At 44.2% G+C, this 18,900-nt stretch overlaps 1 protein-coding gene across 1 annotated transcript in view; it reads left to right on the top strand.

Moving 5' to 3' along the window:
• Positions 1–8,540: 8,540 nt before the first annotated feature.
• The window catches only part of MTTP (microsomal triglyceride transfer protein), a 249,013-nt gene continuing 238,653 nt past the window's right edge, over positions 8,541–18,900 (top strand). Inside the window, exon 1 of the mRNA XM_069230236.1 lies at positions 8,541–8,714. Within this exon, the coding sequence (XP_069086337.1) occupies positions 8,654–8,714 (61 nt within the window). The 5' untranslated portion in view covers positions 8,541–8,653. The remainder of the gene's footprint in view (positions 8,715–18,900) is intronic.

Below are 18,900 nucleotides of genomic sequence, written 5' to 3'. Positions count from 1 at the left end.
CAGCGTTTCCTGCCAGAAGCGTGAGACTTGCAACCCTGCACCCGGCGACCCCGACTCGACTGGTGGAGAAACAACACTTCAGGGAGGACCCTCCGGCGACTCCGAGACTGTGAGTAACCAAAGTTGTCTCCCCTGAGCCCCCACAGCGACGCCTGCATAGGGAATCCCGAGGCTCCCCCTGACCACTACTGCCTGACTCTAAGATCCCGACGCCTGGAAAAGACCCTGCACCCGCAGCCCCCAGGACCTGAAGGATCGGAACTCCAGTGCAGGAGTGACCCCCAGGAGGCCCTCTCCCTTGCCCAGGTGGTGGCTACCCCGAGGAGCCCCCCCCTTGCCTGCCTGCATCGCTGAAGAGAACCCTTGGTCTCCCATTGATTCCTATTACAAACCCGACGTGTGTTTGCACACTACACCCGGCCGCCCCCGTGCTGCTGAGGGTGTACTTCCTGTGCTAACTTGTGTCCCCCCCGGTGCCCTACAAAACCCCCCTGGTCTGCCCTCCGAAGACGCGGGTACTTACCTGCTGGCAGACTGAAACCGGGCCACCCCCTTCTCCATTGAAGCCTATGCGTTTTGGGCACCACTTTGAACTCTGCACCTGACCGGCCCTGAGCTGCTGGTGTGGTGACTTTGGGGTTGCTCTGAACCCCCAACGGTGGGCTACCTTGGACCCCAATTTGAACCCCGTAGGTGGTTTACTTACCTACAAGAACTAACAAGAACTTACCTCCCCTAGGAACTGTGAAAATTGCAGTGTCCACTTTTAAAATAGCTATATGTGTTTTATGTAAAAAGTATATATGCTATTGTGATTATTCAAAGTTCCTAAAGTACTTACCTGCAATACCTTTCAAATGAGATATTACATGTAGAATTTGAACCTGTGGTTCTTAAAATAAACTAAGAAAATATATTTTTCTATACAAAAACCTATTGGCCTGGAATTGTCTCTGAGTGTGTGTTCCTCATTTATTGCCTGTGTGTATGTACAACAAATGCTTAACACTACTCCTTTGATAAGACTACTGCTCGACCACACTACCACAAAATAGAGCATTAGTATTATCTCTTTTTGCCACTATCTTACCTCTAAGGGGAACCCTTGGACTCTGTGCATACTATTCCTTACTTTGAAATAGTGCATACAGAGCCAACTTCCTACAGTCAGTTTGACAGTTGGTCTGGTTGCACCTCACACTAGACAGTGCAACAAAGGGAGCTGGGGAGTAGCCTGCATATCCTGATGAGCCATCTGTGCTAGAAGGGAGGGGAGGAGTGGTCATTCACACCTGAAAGGGCTGTGCCTGACCTCAGACAATGCAGTCTCCAACCCCCTGGTGAGTGTCTGGGGCCTGGGCAAGGCAGGATTTCACATTCCAAAGAGACTTTACTTTGAGGTAGGCCTACTTCAAAGGAGAAATTGGGTATAAAAAGGGCACCCAAAACCAAAGACTTTAGAAACCCTTCTGGAAACAAGAGGAACCTCTGCCTGGAGAAGAACTGAATAGCTGAGGAAGAAGAGCTGCCCTGCCTGTGACTGTGCTTTGTGGAGCTATCCTGCAGTTTCTGCTTCTGCCAGAGTAAAAGGGCAAAGACTGGACTTTGTTTGCCTTCCATCTTGAGAAGAAATCTCCAAGGGCTTGATCTAGAGCTTGCCTCCTGTTGTTTGAAGTCTCAGGGACAACAAAGACTTCTCTCTGCCAGCACCTGGAGTCTCTGGAGAGACCCCTACTCTGCCCTGTGGTGCCCATCCAGTTCCTGGGAACCTGAAAGGAGAAGCTGGCAGCCTAAAGACAAGCACAGAGCGCCGTGCGGGGAAAAGATTGACGCGAATCCGATCTGCGGCTGAGAAAAACGCTGGCCCGCCGGCTCCACAGCTGAGAAACGACGCTCGCAGGAAACGCGACCGAAGAATCGACGCACGGAGCAGGTGAAATGACGGGCAATGATGGGGTGAAATGACGGAGGCTGGGAGATCACAACCTGCGCTGCAGGATTTTCAGATCATCGTGCGGCTGGATTTTCGACTTGCGTACCGCCGTGCGGAGTTATTTTTGAGGCACACTCGCCCGTGCGGGGTTGTTTTTGACGCGCACCAGGTACATTTTCACTCTAGCAGCGCTAGTGTGTATTTAAAACTATTTAAAGACTCTTTTTGATGTTTAATTGATAACTTGACTTGTGTATGGTGGATTTTTGTCGTTTTGGTCTTGTTTTGTTTAGATAAATATTTCCAATTTTTCTAAACCTGTGTTGTGTCATTTTGTAGTGTTTTCATTGAGTTACTGTGTGGGTTGGTACAAATACTTTACACCTAGCACTCTGAAGTTAAGCCTACTGCTCTGCCAAGCTACCAAGGGGGGTAAGCAGGGGTTAGCTGAGGGTGATTCTCTTTTACCCTGACTAGAGTGAGGGTCCTTGCTTGAACAGGGGGTAACTTGACTGTCAATTAAAGACCCCATTTCTAACATTAAGGCACACAAAATATATGTTAATTAAATTTTTGTATTACTTCTGTAAAGTATTGGGGTGCAGCCACTCCAATTCCTGTCTGATGGTGAGTCAAGCCATTAAAATCAAGGTAAGGTTCTTCTCAGATGGACCAATCAAAAACTCATAGGTTTGATGTATTGTTGTCTAGTCTTCTCTAGATGTTTCATTTCATCGTAATATCTACTATGACTCTTCTCCAACTCCATGTCCTCTCTATTCCTTTCCACTCCTCTCCTTGCTCGTATCCTTTTATACACCTTAAAGACCATAACTAGAGATATTGCACACAGAATGATTATCAGAAGTGGTCTCAAAACAGAACCCACTATTCCCCTTCTTATGTTTCCAAACCATCTGCCAACTGCAGAAAACCCATTTCAATTGCTTCCCATGCCCCTGTTGCTTCTACCTCATTCAAGTCTTCTTTCAAACTTCAAATGTTTTGATATATGCCTTCAACTTGCTTTCGTCAGGTATATAGTTACAACATTGTTGAGCCGTTATCATCCTGCAGACTCTGGCCTCATTTTTTTAGAAGAATGTCTAACACAAGACAGTTTTACAAAACCATAGATCTTGTACCTACCATTTCAGTATATACAAACAATGAGTCTCCTGCTGTACTGGTGGACAGTTTATCCACTATAATAAACAACAATCTAATAATTATGTCATTTAGGATCATGCCTACAGACGGAATCATTGCACCAAAGATGTCTCCTACTACCTTTCCAAGGCTAACACTTCGTCTAGGTCTAGCATTTGTTTCCCATACAGTATCATTAAAATATTCCACATTATATATCTTTGGGAAAACTACAACTAATAACATATGCCATACCATCCCCTGGGCAAAATGAAAGAAGCATGTTCTCCACAAATACATTATCAACTGTACATTTTCCTGTAAGTATGCACTGTTTCTCCTTAAGCTTCCAATCCAGAGTCAAAGCAGCTAGATTTCCTACCACTCGGCACTCAATTTCCTCCTTAGCCCACTTAGGCTAACTCTTGATGTATTTCTCTACTTTCTACTTAGACTCCAAATCTCTCCTCCTATCTTCAAATAAATTCAAAACATTCTTCTGAACCTCTGTCAGCCTACAACTCAAATTGTTTTGATGTGCATAGACAGTATCTAGCACAGAGGTCTTCAAACTGGGGGGCAGGCCCCTAGGGGGGCCTCAAGTGTTCTCAGGGGGGGGCGCCAGGCTCTGGCCAAAAGAAGCATTATACAGATAACAGGGCTTTGTTTCAAGCAGAAACATGTTATTGCATGTTTAAAAAGGTAACACTACTTAACTGCAATGTTTAAATAGGTCTAGACATATTTGAACATTGCCGTCTTTATAAAATAATTGTGAAAGATTGTGAGGGGGGGGCCCAATGATATTTATTTTTCAACTGGGGGCACGGCATTTAAAAAGTTTTGGAGACCACTAATCTAGCATCTTGGTGGGTCTAAATGATCTCACAATTATCGCAATCTCTTTAGGAGCGGGATGATGATTCAAATGCTCATATGTGGGAATCTCTAAAGAACTAAATCGTAGTTCTAAAAATAATAATATAAATCTCCTGTGCCATAAAACAAACTCAACAAAAGACATTCCTAGTACCGGGGCATGACAGAGATTTTATTTCAGCCCTACAAAGGCGACCAAGCAATCATTATCCTAAAGTACTGGTTTAGACACATTCTTGTCTGTCAGCCTTTAAGCTGACATGCCTGCTCCCTCCACTGTGTCTTCTTATTATCTCTCTTCTTCTCCCATCTGCTTTCCCACTTATCTAGTTCCCTCCATTTTCAAATGCTACGAATCAACTCCTTAATTTGTGTTGTTATTCCTGGAATTCTTGTGCTACAAATGTCATCAAAACACACACAGTAGCTTCTCTGCATTGACTTAGTTCTATTTACACCTACATCCTATTTCTGAGCCAATTCAAAACATTTATCACATGTTTGTCTTGCACTCTTTATGACATCCTTGCACATAAATACAAGTTCAGTCCTTTGGTAGATGTGCAGTCAGGAAAGAGCAAGATTTCCTGATATCATTTCTTATAGCTCTAACTTTAATTTGACCATATCCACTGCAATTTCTCTCATCGGAGACTGAGATGTCTTTTCATTTAACCCAGTGCTTGGACCTCCTCTCAAAGTCTTGATTGCATTTCTATGTCAGTCATCATATTCTTTATTGTTCAGGCCAACTGGCATAACAGGGCACCAGACACTATCACTTCTCTGGTAATACTATGGTTAATACTCGGAGGTGAATTCTAGAAGGCCATTTTAAAAGGTTGTGATCTTTGGGTTTGTTCTCATATAGGGGAAATCCCTGCTTGATTAGCTGCTGTGCACACAGAAGCGTCATGGGCGTAGTCACCTTAGTTTGAATCAACTGGGTATTTCCCGCTACTCGCCCACTGGGGACGAAGGTTCAGTAGTTGTCAAATTTATTACAGGAGGAACCATGTAAGCAGATGTCGCAGCTCCTTATGACTCGGGTTTGTATAATGGAACTGCAGGACCAATTGTGACAGGAACAGTAATTGCATCTGGGGCATTGTGAACAGTAGGGTTACCAGTGGTATTAATCCCTGGACTCCCTGGACTCACATTTACCCCCAGATTTAGCAGTGCAAAGGGTACTTCTGAATTTTCATTGGGAACTGCACTGCTCACTCCTCCAAGTCCGGTTTCATTGTACGAGGGTGAGTGTGCTAATAGGAAGACATCCAAAATATAATTGCTAGAGTCACTATCACTATCTACATCTAAATTCTGTGTGTCTTTTACTTTTTCTCCTTCAATTTCATTCCCTTACCTTTCTTCTTACCCATTTCTTCACTCATCAATAACAGGTACAATCAAGCTCCCTCTATCATCTCATGTCAGTCCTCCAACTTTTTTGCTCTTCATCCCATCTAGCACCTGCGTAAGTATATATTCTCTTTTAGACACTGCCCTGATAGCTTTCCCTATGTCTAGCATGGGCTGCACATTCCCAACCATGAAGTGCTTTGTACTGTGCGGGTCTAGGTTGAGGTTTCATCTCATATTATACTTTCCTTAAATTTTCAATTATTTTCACATTAAATGTATCATAGTGTGGAAACCTCAATGCACCTTCTTTCTCTATGATCTTATGCTATTTGTTCAGCCAAATGCATGTGCGAAGACCCACATTTATAGCCATGTAATGGCCTGATATATCATCAGGGTGGTGCCTCTTCCCCCTCTCAAACAGGTATTGTCACATATCCCCTCATTAGATCTCATAAAGGCTTAATCATTTTTCAACAATAACTTCTGCAATCACAATTTGAAATCCGTTGCGAATCATGAAATAACTCTTTACCACAGTTCTCTTTCGACAATAGCAGTGCAACACTCTATGACATGGACATCCAATAACAGCAGACTTAACATCAACCAACCAAACCCAGTGTCGCACACCGTGATGTCAATCTCACTCCTCGCAGCGGATCACCCCCCCTTTACAATTTTTCACAGCTGCACTATTTTCAACATTAAACACGCATGACAAAAAGCGCAAAATAAATACAGCAAATACCCTTGTCATCAACAATGTTAAAGCACACAGAATATATGAAGTCTGTTACATTTTTGTATTACTTCTGTAACATAAAGGAGGGCTTTATGCTGCTCCCAGGCCATTTTATCCTTTGCCAATATGTTTTGTATCCCAGCTGCAGAAATATGCAGTCCTAAAAGCACATGCTTCATTTTATTGTGCAAGTGGAGAACATTTCCTTCACTTTTGCACTCAATATCTGTACTCTTTGTGGGTGGGAAGAGCCTCTTTGCAGGGACACTTGTTTTACTGTAGTGAAAGGTATGGCAATTTTAGAATGAAAATGGATGCACATGTTGCAGGCTAGACTTCCCTTACTTCCTGTATAATTCCTATGCTGAAGCATCACCCATTAGCTATGGTAATGGAACATTCATGTGAGAAAGGCAAAGCATGTCTGTGGGTTACCCTGAAAAACAGCTCCCTCACTTCCCTTCACTAAGGCGATTAAACCAGTCATTTTACCCAGTCGGAGGTATTCATTCTATCCTCCTCTAGAGAATTAACAGATGTTTCAATCAGAATGTTTGTGAATCAGAGCTACATGATATACTCAGGTTTATGAAGTGTGTACTAGCTTATCTAAATTACCAAACAGTAGCTACATGAGTGAGTTGCAGAGAACAAGAACTGTAGGCTGTAATTAGTACTGGTTGGAACTCAGGGAGTTATATAAAAACTCTGTGAGATTCTGCAGATTTTCGCCAATGGGGGGAAATATGCATGTCTCATTGCTCACACTACAATGTATTACCAGTAGCACAAGCAGCATTGAAAAATCAATGCAAACTGGACCATGCGGTGTGCAAGAGAGCGCGACCATTCAGATTGATCTTGCTGCCCCTCGAGTAGATTTTCTACTCAAACGGCAGCAAATCTACGAGAGAAGCAGCAAACTGACTGCGACCACTCGTGACCGCTGAAGCGTCTTCCTCAGCCTGAGTATCCACCAATGACTACGCCAAACAAGGAGCTGAATATTACATCTTTATTCTTCTGCGTGTAACTGCAAACACAACATTATAAACCAAGCTTTCATTGCAGTCTGCTCTAGCACCTATGCCACGCTTCTACAGAGTTTGTTCGGAGCCAAAAGGGATCGTCAAAAAACTCGCAATACACACCAACCACCTGCATTAGCAAATGGTGCTAGGGGACATCAAATCTCTCTCGCATTTCTGGAGTCTTGTGGGACAAATTTCTGCTATGCAGCTATTAGTGGAATTTGGTCGGAACTCCGTGTTAGTCATCAAATTTTGCCGATGTCCCTGTTAGTCATCAAATTTTGCCAATCCATCGGATTCCACCCACAGCTAGCTGTAAAGTAGCGTACAGAATTTGTAATAGTGTTAGTAACTCAAAGGAATGTGTAGCTGTAACTAAGACTGTAAACCTGATAAACAGTAAAAGACTAATTTCACACAAGCAGGAAGAAAGTTGGAGATTTGCTCCCATTGGATTACTCCAGCATTTAGAGCAAATGTCCAACTTTTAAGGGACTGAAAATTGTCTGTTGAGTACGCCTAAAAACTACCGCATTGGTAGTTTTCGTGGAGTCCTTAAATGTATGAATGTAGAAATGCCACTGTGTGGAAACATTTGCATACGGAAATCTGATCCAAATGTGCATTTGCCTATTTGACTTTTTTTGACCACTGTGGGGAAACTATGGTCACCCTGGAGGAAGTCCTTTGGGGAGTTCCATCTCCATTCCACCCTGGAAATGCTTTTCGTGTTTCCCTTCTACAACAGTATAGTTACAAGCATTTCACATGTGGGAAACTACTTGAAAAAGGTCTGAGAATACCCACAAAGATATGTGCTTGGAGGTATTAACTTGTGGGACCACCTAGGAACGCCCTCACTGCAGCTCCAAACCCCTCAATCTGTGTTTTGCAAATTCCACCACAGTGACAAGATTTACATGTCGAGTTTCCAAAGTCAAAATTACACCCAACCTCATTTTGTGAATCAGGATTGGGATTTTACTTTTACAAAATATGTGTGTATGCATGCATGTGGGTATGTATGTATTATATATATATATAGAGAGAGAGAGAGAGAGAGAGAGAGAGAGAGAGAGAGAGAGATTCCTTTTTTAATTTATTTGCAAGAGCAAAAAAAAACTTTGAGAATCGGGCCTTTAGACCCTGAAACACACACGCTGCAAAGGGTGGGTTAGGTAGCACAAAGACACCAGTAACTGGTTTCTGTCCCAGAGCCCTTATGCAGCTGATCCTCAATCCGAGCAGTTTATCTGGTGCCAGCCTGTCATCGACAGTAAAAGGTAAGGCAGGGGAACAATAGCTTGCTGCAGACACTGGTGTGTAATAATTAACAGAAAGAGTTATACCCGGCATAGGGCCTGTGCATGGAGTTTGGAATCTGACCCTTACTACATCTAGATAAACATTACCCTGGCGAATCCCTGCCTCTTTTCTCACCCTGCTCCCGACTGAACAGGTCAGGGCCCTGTTTGGGACATTTTGCTGACACTGCCTCCAGACGTTGAAGATTTCCTTGTGCTGCTGTGGAGGGTCGCACAGCAAATCATGAAACCCCTCATTGTGGCGTTCCTCTGCATAATACCCACCCTTGCTGCTTCCGTTAAAGGTAGGTCCGTGACAATTTCCGGTAGCCCTAGAAAAAGCAAATATAGAGTCAGTGAACAGATTTTTACAGACACTAATGATAATTTTGCTAACAGTTTCATCTGCCAGCTGCACTTTTGATGCAATTCTGATATTAGCTAACGGTGTCTATGGTCGTTGCAGGGAGTCTCCACCGGCACTCAGTTTTGTGGACAGGACTTACATTTTTCATCATTGGGCATTTAGTTTCATCGGCCTCGACTTGTGAGCAGAGCTTTGGGCACCGGCGCTCTTTATTCTACGAATCAAGCACTGCTAACTTTGTGCAGTAAGGATATGCTTCGATGGTCTGGCAATAGTTTGTGTCCCACTGCAGCACAACAAATACAACTCAAAACACATGCACAAAAACATGATCAGCTCAAAAAACTTTACTACTGTTTCTGAGCTCCTTTTTCTATGTCTTATCAAAACAACTTCAGTGACATAATGAATGAAAAAATGGAAGCCGTATATATCTGTCAAGATATGTATGTATAAAAGAAGAAACATGCCTATATTATCTACAAAACCAAACACATAGATAAACAGCTCCCCTACCCTCCCATTGGCACCAAAAATGGTAGTTCCATAGGGTGACTGCTGAAGCAAAGCTTTTTTTGTACTTTACTTATGGGGTGACATCACCGGATACAGAGCCTGAAGGGGAAGGGTGCTTGGTGGTCAGTAAGACCGTGGGGATTGTAGTTGTCTTTTGCACTATCTTTGTTGTGATAGGTATTTCAAATTGTCCTCAGTATCTTGTGTGATGCTCATCAAGTCCTCGTGTTCTTTCTGTGTGATCTGTTACTTGACACATATTTTCTTATTTTGGGATAGATGTTGGCAGTGCTTAATTTGTGCTTGTTTTTTCCGGTGTGGAGCACCGAAACTTATTTTTGAGGGCCGGCACTTAATTTTCTGCCTCAAGCATTTACTGCGAGCAAAAAACACATATGGGAAAGACGGAGGAAGAGAAAAACGAAAAAGCTTTACAACGGGAGAGGCAGAAAGCTGCTAGAGTGAGCTGAAGGGGCGGAGAGTTCCTGTGAATGGACTGAAGAGGCCCGAGATGGCTTCAGGATGACGCCGCCTCAGTATTCCGTTTTCGCACATTTAATTGCAGCAGCCGCGTGTTTAAGAGGAGGGCTTTGGGCACCGGCACGTTTTTATTTACAAATTAAGCACTGGATGTTGGGTAGCTGAGCATGGTCTGGTCCTCTGATAGGTCTTTGGTGCCAACAGATATTATTTTTGGTACTTAGGACACCAGGGTTTGGTAAGGGTCCTCTGTGGTTGATTATTTTGGATTCAGGGGTACCGTAGTCATAGTCAGATAAGCCTACAGGGCATTCAGGCAGATCCTGGTATGGACCTGTTTTATGATCTGTTGAGCTGATCTTTACCGTTGATTTCCCTGATGTCACCACAGACATTGCCCGCAGCAAGGACAAATCCATGCAGTCTTCCACACCTTGCCAAACACCTATACAGCGAATCTTTACAAACTCAAAACAGCCCCTATTTTAAAACATGGGGCACGCTTTTAGCTTTATAGTTTACTAATGAAGGCCATTTTTATTTAGGTGCCCTGGCCTGTTTTCTGTTCCAGTGCGACCCGGACAGTAGTCTACCTAACTTGGTACAATCTCATAGCTAGTTGATTACAACGGCGTCCCTGGCTGGATATGAAAGCATACAGCATATCTAGCAGGGCGCAAAAAGTATATCGACCAGGGTAGAACATCATATATTGTGTGTTAAAATACCTGTCTAGCCTAGCAGAATATTGCAACAAGGTGAGTCCAGTGACATACCTAGAGTTGTAGTATAGCATGTGCAAGTGGGTACAATAACAGCAAGATGGGCACATTAGCATCCTTCAGAAGGAAAATAGCATCCATGGCTTGGTGGTGTTATATCATACCAAAGTGGAGACAACAGCGTAACTAGTTGTGTGCAACACCACACCTCTGAGAGTGTAACAGAATACCTAGCTGGGTGCAGTTGCAAACCCGGCTGGGTGTAATGGCATATATAGATAGGCCCAATAACAGAAACAGCAAACCTAGGGCCGTATTTATACTCCGTTTGCGCCGAATTTGCGTCGTTTTTTTCGACGCAAATTCGACGCTAAACTAACGCCATATTTATACTATGGCGTTAGAGGCGTATAGCGCCAAAGTTCCCGGAATGTGCGTCATTTTTTAGCGTGAACCCCTTCCTTGCGTTAATGATATGCAAGGGAGGCGTTCCCGTCTAAAAAATGACTCCCAGGCCTTTACGTGGTATTTATACTCCCGGGCAAAAGAGACGCCCGGGAGTGGGCGTGGCTAAAAACGGCGCATTTGCGCCGCTTTTTAACGCCTGGGTCAGGCATGGCGTTAAGGGACAAGTGGGCTCAAAATGAGCCCAGAGTGCCCTCCCCTGCCCCCAGGGACCCCCCCTGCCACCCTTGCCCACCCCAGGAGGACACCCAAGGCTGGAGGGACCCACCCCAGGGACATTCAGGTAAGTTCAGGTAAGTATTTTTTTTTTTTTTTTTGTGGCATAGGGGGGCCTGATTTGTGCCCCCCTACATGCCACTATGCCCAATGACCATGCCCAGGGGACAGAAGTCCCCTGGGCATGGCCATTGGGCAAGGGGGCATGACTCCTATCTTTACAATGATAGGAGTCATGTTGATGGGGGATGGGCGTCGAAAATAAATGGCGCAAGTCGGGTTACGACGATTTTTTCGACGTAACCTGACTTGCCCCATTTTAAGACGCCCATACGCCATTTTCCCCCTACGCCGGCGCTGTCTGGTCTACGTGGTTTTTTCCCACGCAAACCAGGCAGCGCCGGTCTGATTGCGCCGTCTAACGCCATTCCATAAATACGGCGCCCGCATGGCGCTTCAGAATGGCGTTAGACGGCGCAAAATTTTTTGACGCTAAACTGCGTTAGCGCAGTTTAGCGTCAAAAAGTATAAATATGGGCCCTAGTTCTGTGCAATAGTGCACCTAAGTGGATATGATCGCATCTCTAGATTGTTGCAAAGTAAGCCATAATGGCTTTTAAAGCACAGCTCTGTGAGCTAGGGGGAGGGAGTACGGTAGCAGATGGAGCCCAGTACAACACGACGCCTGGCTTGGTGCAAATACATAACTAGCTGGAACTATAGTGTAGATAGATGGGTAAAATAGCCCATTTAGCTGGGCATAGGAGCATAACTAATTTAACGCAACTGTAGCCATTCCGGGCACAATATCATAAGTAAATTGTTGCAGTACCATACCTACCAAAGGATAATGCATTTTAAGCTTGGTACAATACCATACAGATTTGGTTAGAGTAACATACCTAGCTGAGTACACTAAAGACGAGGGCCAGCACATCCATAAAACCCCACCAGTAGAGGCCAACAAAGATGCTGTATTGTTCTGAGGGCTGCAAATATGGCCATTTTGCTTTTGCATGTGGAGAGCGCCACATTGACCGCGTCCAGTCAGTGTCAGAAAGATATAGAGCTGGTGTATCTTTGAATGTGTTAACTGAGGTACGGTGCTCCTGACCCTCAACGTCCTGTGCCGTAGCTGGGTGGTCATGGTTACACTGACAGTGACCAATAGATATTCGCAATACGATTTAGGCGGCATATATGGTGAGCGAACATGACTATGCATAGATCATGCCCCTGCCCTATTAACGTGGCCGGCTTATCTTGGTTACACTACCTATATTTGGATTGTGTCAATGGAAGGTCGGTAAATAAGCAATAATACCCTTTTGTGCTTTGGAAGTTGGAGATGAACACAGAATGATACATATAATTGTTCTCAGCCATAAGAAAAGAGAAAGTTCTAGTCTCATAGTATTAAATAGTAGTGTCTTTGGGTACATGCAATTTACACAACTTCAAAACCCATAAAATAAGGAAAAAATCCATAAAGTCTTTCTTATGGGAAATTAATTCTAGCAAAATGGCTTACATTTTGTTTCAATGGAGCAACCTGCCCATATAATAACCTAAGCTGCCTCCACTGCCACACTATGAACTATCCGCAAAAAGGGGCACTGCAGATGTGCCCCCTTAAGAATTATGTTGCTGAGAAGTATGTTTGTGTTCTGTAAAATACGCAGCAAAAGCCTCCTTTCCGTCCAGTTCTTTGTACAGCATGTGAAGCATTTGGATAATACAACGACTCTTTATAAAGGCTGTCCTTGTATTTGTGTCCAGGGACAGGAGTTGTGCTTATTTGGTTGTTTACATGACCTGCTTGTTTTCAAAAGGCTTCGTAAGATTTGCTTTTCACCTGTGGCCTTCCACGCAGACTAGCACTAAGTTTCAGAGAAGGACTGTTTAAATTGCCAGTAATCTGCCCGTTTATGAGCAAGAGGGGAGGGGTCTCCGAGGGTAATGTCCACCAGATTCAGGGTACAATGCGAGCAGACATAGTTCAGGGCTGATGACAGAGATTAGAGAAAGTTCACTCAAGTCAAGGTGAGATGGGGTAGGAGGGAAGGGTGGTAAGTGGGGTAGAAAAATTGAGAAGTGAGGTGACGCTAAAAGTTGGAGTCATAAGAACTGTATTCGAAATTCAGAAAATAAAGGGGTATCGCATGACCTTGAATCCCCAGAATATGCTGAATCCACCTCCGACCGCGGACTGTATTCGCAAGAGAGAAAGGGCAGGGGATATGGGTTGTGACGAGATAAAGCAGGGCTATGAGTATTGGAGATAACGGGGAACCACGATATAGAGGGGGCAAACATTTCTCCAGCTCAAGATTGCGAAGACTTTTTTAAAGCAATCTTTACGAAGGTCTTAAAGTTTGAAAAATTTGAAGGAGCAGTGTCTTCAGAAATACAATTTGAGTGAAATTGTTTTCAGAAGAAGTGAGAAAATGAACCCGCAAACGTTTATGTGGAATAACCTCTGCAGAGATGTTGGACAAAGTTGGTTGCAATAAAAGACTTTGCATTCTGCAAAGTTTTAGAACTTCGATCATACCTAATTACCTGAACATTGATCTTCCTTATCCATATTCCAAAGCAGAGTCTCCTGGGGGACAGTATAGGTAAATCCAACAAACATGCTACGGCCAGCCTTTAATGCAATATAAAGGGAATACTTTAATTCACAAGTAGTACATGAGGCCTATATCAGTGATTATGATGAATTAAGGTATGTGCAGATGTCCAAATTGCAGTCCTACAGATTTCTGCTAGAAGTCAGGAAACAGCCATACCCCTTGTCCAAGGAGGGCCTCTTCCAAACTATTTGCTGAACGTTCTTGCTTTCCTACTCCGATCGAACGTCCTAAAGAGAACAAATGAACTGTCAGATTGCCTAAAAGTTAGGTACCGAACGATCTAAGCCTAAACTGTCATAGGATGGTATAATGGTTAACGCTCAGAGGCTGGTGAAAGACAAAACAACAAAAACAAATGAACAAAAAAAAGCTGAAATACACTGAAAAGTAACACGACTGAGTTATCCTGGTGGCTGTGATGAATACAGGAGAGATACTGTGCCAAGGGCAAACACGCCTGTTGGTCGACAGCTCTTTCCCCACACTACAGATACAACTGCTGGACATTGAACCTTAAGAAACATTTACGATCAGATGCGTTTCCTCGAATCCAAATCTACCACGTCAAAATCAGTACTGCCAACAACCGCAGTTGTCCGGCAATAATCGGGTTTCTCCACGTAATGAGATGAGTGCCAATGCTGGATGTATTTCAGAAAATGCAATCTTGATTGGAGACAGGAAATCATTTCTCATCAGAGTTCGCTCACCACCGAGGCTGAGTGACATTGTCCACCCAGTTCTCTCCTTATCGTTGTCAGTATCACATTCGGGGACTGGGTAGAGTGGCTTAGAAGGGGTTAGAGTAACAGCCAGTGCTTTAAATGGGCCGGTACTGTCCGTGGACCTGGCTCTGGAAGTCAGAAGCTGTTGATCTAACGGAGCCGTTCTCCTGACTTGAAGATTCTTCCCACTTATACCACACTAAGAAACACACATTCGATCAGTCAGACACAACGAAAAGAGTGTCTGCTTACTTAACCACCAAAAAAGTGCGTTAAGGCCTCAGTAGCTGTAGAAACGTGAATTTCAGTGGTCTTATCGATGAAGGGTAGAATGGTGATAGATAGTAGTCAGCACAGGTATGTGAGTTTAGGATAGGTTTAATGACTAGTGGGAGAAATGGAGTACTTTTCAGAGAGAAAGGGAACAGCTGTTTTGAGGGCGTTGTTGATGACACGAAGGAAAGAGAAGTTAGAGTAAAGCACTTGGTGAGTGGTTGTAGTTTTAAGACACATTTGCAAACACTGGAAGGGCTTTGAGATACTAGATGATGTTGCCAGGTGACTGAAGGAGAGTGGAAAGAATGAATGCCAAGGAGTATGTAAAACGGAATTCAAATTGCTTCGAGTAACAGAGATATTGATTTTGTTTTGAATGGTGTCTATTTTGTTGATTCAGTAGAAGTTAATGCATGATTATTTTTCAACAGAGAATTACATGAGAGAAGATAGTGGTTTGTAGCATAACTGTACTGCCTTATATAACACTTTACTCTTGCTGTCTGCTTTGGAAATTGCGTTCATATAAAACTTAGATTTGATTGTGCAGATATCTTACCTGTGGGACATGCAAGTTAGCCCGAGGGCTCCCACTCTTGTTGAGGTTGGTGTGCTCTCAAGGGCATCCTTTCTCAGAGTCTCTCTACTCTGAATCTAGGTCACTGAAGAGTGTAGACTGCCAGGCTGGTACTATTGTCCTCCTGGGAGTTAAAAAAGTGGACATGTGGTACTAAAAGCTTCATCAAAGAGCTAGATGTCACTAGTCAACAACCAACAAAAACCTTTTATGCTAACTAGAAATTTGTTAGTTTCTTCTAAAATGGTGTACAGGGTATGGTCTTCTTCCACAGTTTGCCCTGTCATAATTGTCTTCAGTGTTCAGAAGAGACTTTTGCAAGATCAGTGGGTGACATGAGGAAGGCAGAGCTCCTACTCTCTGGATTGCTGCACATTCATACATCAAGGTCTACATTTAGACCGTTGCTTCCGCTGTGGGATGTCACTTGAGTTCTAAATGCTTTAGATGACCATCATTTGAATTAAACTGATATAAAATTCTTGATTATTAAAGCTATCTTTCTAGACACCATCACAATGGCCTGTTGGTGATAGGGCTTAGGTTTTCTCCTATAGAGTAAGACAATGCTGAATGAGTTTTTCAAAGCCCCTTTTAGTGTGACCAAACCTGGCTTTCCAGAATAAGATCCATTCAACCTTTCATCCCACCCCTAAAGGGGCACTTGTTCAGAACTGCTTATCTACACACCCTATGACTTGCAACCTTAGCAGACCTAGACCCTGTTTCTCTTTGTTGGGAGTAGGACCCCGTTTGGGGGTCACAGAGCAGACAAGGACTAGTGAGCATTAACTGTGGTCGCTGAGGTAATTTGTCACTGGTGCACTGGGAATCTGTCCTACTATGGCTCTGCTACCTGGGCCATCAACAGACCTTTCTTCAATTAACTCTCAGAGTAGTGAGGCAATCATTCACAGTCTTCTTAATGAAGAAGTGTCAGGGGCAATACCTCAGAACTCAACAGTTAACCGGCAGACGCAACAACTTAATTTCCAACCCAGTGCTATTATGTAAAAATAAAAAATTGAATCACAATGCAGAACTAATACTACACAATTCAATGGAAACAAAATACAGGGTTGCAAACTAAGCTCTGTATAACAGTGAGCCAATCTACACCCTGCTTCCCAATATCCCCTTTCTCCTTACACCCTGTTTCCCAATAACCCCTGCATCACAATATTCCCCTTGATCCCATTATGGTTTATATCCTTTATCTACAGTCCCAAATACACAACAGCTTTAGGCAGAATTAAACAAATATATAGATAGCTCAATGTTCTCCTAGGTCAAATGTGTAACTCAGTTAAATGTTTGTTTAACCCCTTGCCAAAACGTCTAAGTATGTGCACCATACTTGTCTGCATGCATTTAGTCTTCCATCCCAGGGGCAGGCTAAGGTATGCTTTTTAGGCGCTAGTTATTGTAGCAGTTCCAGCTGTGTGGCGGATGCAGTCTAGCTTCTGCTTTCATGCTCTCCTCTCCTGTGGGGGCCTCATTGGCTGTGCTGCTTGGGTCGAAGTTTACAGGTTTGATTGTTGAGGCACACCTGCATGCCAGTACTCGCCTTAGGTGGTGGGCAAGTGTGTAACACAGGCCCCTATGGTGCAGGAGGCACCCAACACTTCAGGGGTCCCTCAGCCAAAGGCCATTGAATATCAGTAAGATATGGAAGATTCAGGGGCCCTTATCACATTCTGCAGGGTGCTTCATCAGTTTCTGTTACACCACTGGCAGTGGGGCCCTTCAGGCAGGCAGCACACAGATGTTCTTGTGTGGCAGTTGTGATCTCGAAGCAGAATTCCTCTCTGTGGTATCTTTCTGGAAGTTGTGACCTCTCAGCCAATCAGTGCTTCCCGCTGCATCAGGGGCACAGCTTTCACTCACAGCATCAAAAATAGCACAACAATATTTTACGCTAGAAGTAAGTTACCAGACAGGAGGGATACTTATTCTGGTACCTTCTTTAGTAGCTCCCATGGAAACTGCACTCCTTGATTTATTCTCTGAGCAAGTCATTTTTCTCTGGGTTCTCCTCATCTGGGAAAACTCTAAACTGTGCTGCAGACTCCCCCCGCTTGCTGAGACAGATGCACTGCCTCTCTCTCTCAGCAGACAGGAAAGCTTCTAGGCATTACAGACAGCCCTCAGCTCCTCCAGCAGAAAGTGCAGACTTTAGGTGATGTCCCCTCAACTTTGGGAGACTGACTGCCTGGTAGATACCAGCCCTAGACAGCAACTCTTGAAGTACTATGTGGAACACTCCATACTTGGTACATAAGAATGTTGGGCTTGAACCAAGTAGGGTGGTTTGGTCCCACCTTTATGCACGTTTTCATACATGGGCAGTGGCTGCACACTATAGTTTCAAAATTGTTTCAGGCTGGGTCTCTTTTAAATGTCATTCACATGCCACTTTCCAGACAACTTTTGTGCAATGGTGGGTGGCACAGAAAGTGCTGCAGGCCCACTGTTAGCATTTACTCTACAGGCCCTCAGTATATGGTATACCACTCTACAAGGGACTTACAATTAAATCAAAGATACAATTTTGGTATATGCCAATTAAACCATATTTTAGGGAGAGAGAGCACAGGCACCTTAGCACTGGTTAGCAGTAGTAAAGTGCTGAGAGCCCTAAGGCCAACAATAATGATTTCTGTAAAAAAAATAGTAGGAGGAAGGCAAAACATTTGGGGATGACCCAGCCTAAAGCCAGGGAGACTAATCAACCTCTTGATGGACTTCCCTGCTTAGGTAATAGAACGTGGACACCAGCCCTCTACTCTAGGGGCCGTTGTCAGTCCTACACATCTCTGAATTCAGTTGGACCCCTCTGTCCATACTTCCCTGAGCCACCAAATTGACTCATGGGGGACCCTTCTCCTCATCTGCAGACCCCATCTGTGTGGCAACTAACCTTAACTTGCTTACAAATGTATCCCAGTAGGCAGACAGTACCACCATGGCCAACAGAGCACCCCTTGGATCAGACTTAAGTCCCCAACCCAAGAAAACCTCTGTCTATAAGGACAGCAACCGGCAGAGGCCACTGACTGCTGTCAGTGTCAAGAGTCTGGTCCCAGGCAATCCACTGTGGTGGAAGCTCTAAGCAGGGACATTGGGTAAGCTTCTTTTCCAGCCTTGGGACTGGCAAGGAGTTCTCAATAGGCTCATGACCTCTGAGTTATCTCCGAGTGGGGGGCAGTAGCCCCAGGTGCTTTGAATCCTACTTTCACTCTACCTCCCACCAGAATATGGGTGGATCCTGATGCTGGTCAGTCAATTCAGGATCTGTGCCCTGAGGATGATCAGGTGGCAGCGGTTAGTCCTACCTCACCCTGCCCCTCCTTCTGGGCTCCCATACCCTCCGTTTGGGAGTGGAACCTCCAAAAAACTGAAGTCAGGGTGCCCTTGGGGGCTGTCCCACTAAGTTCTCCTGCCACCAGGGGCAACCCATTCCCCAGAATGCAGTCTATGGGCATCTGGGCACTAACTATGGCCCTCCTCT

This window comes from Pleurodeles waltl, chromosome 1_1, assembly GCF_031143425.1.
Source record: "Pleurodeles waltl isolate 20211129_DDA chromosome 1_1, aPleWal1.hap1.20221129, whole genome shotgun sequence".
NCBI classification, from domain to species: domain Eukaryota; kingdom Metazoa; phylum Chordata; class Amphibia; order Caudata; family Salamandridae; genus Pleurodeles; species Pleurodeles waltl.
Note: the sequence above shows the minus strand (reverse complement) of the source record. Positions and strands in the feature narration are given on the sequence as shown.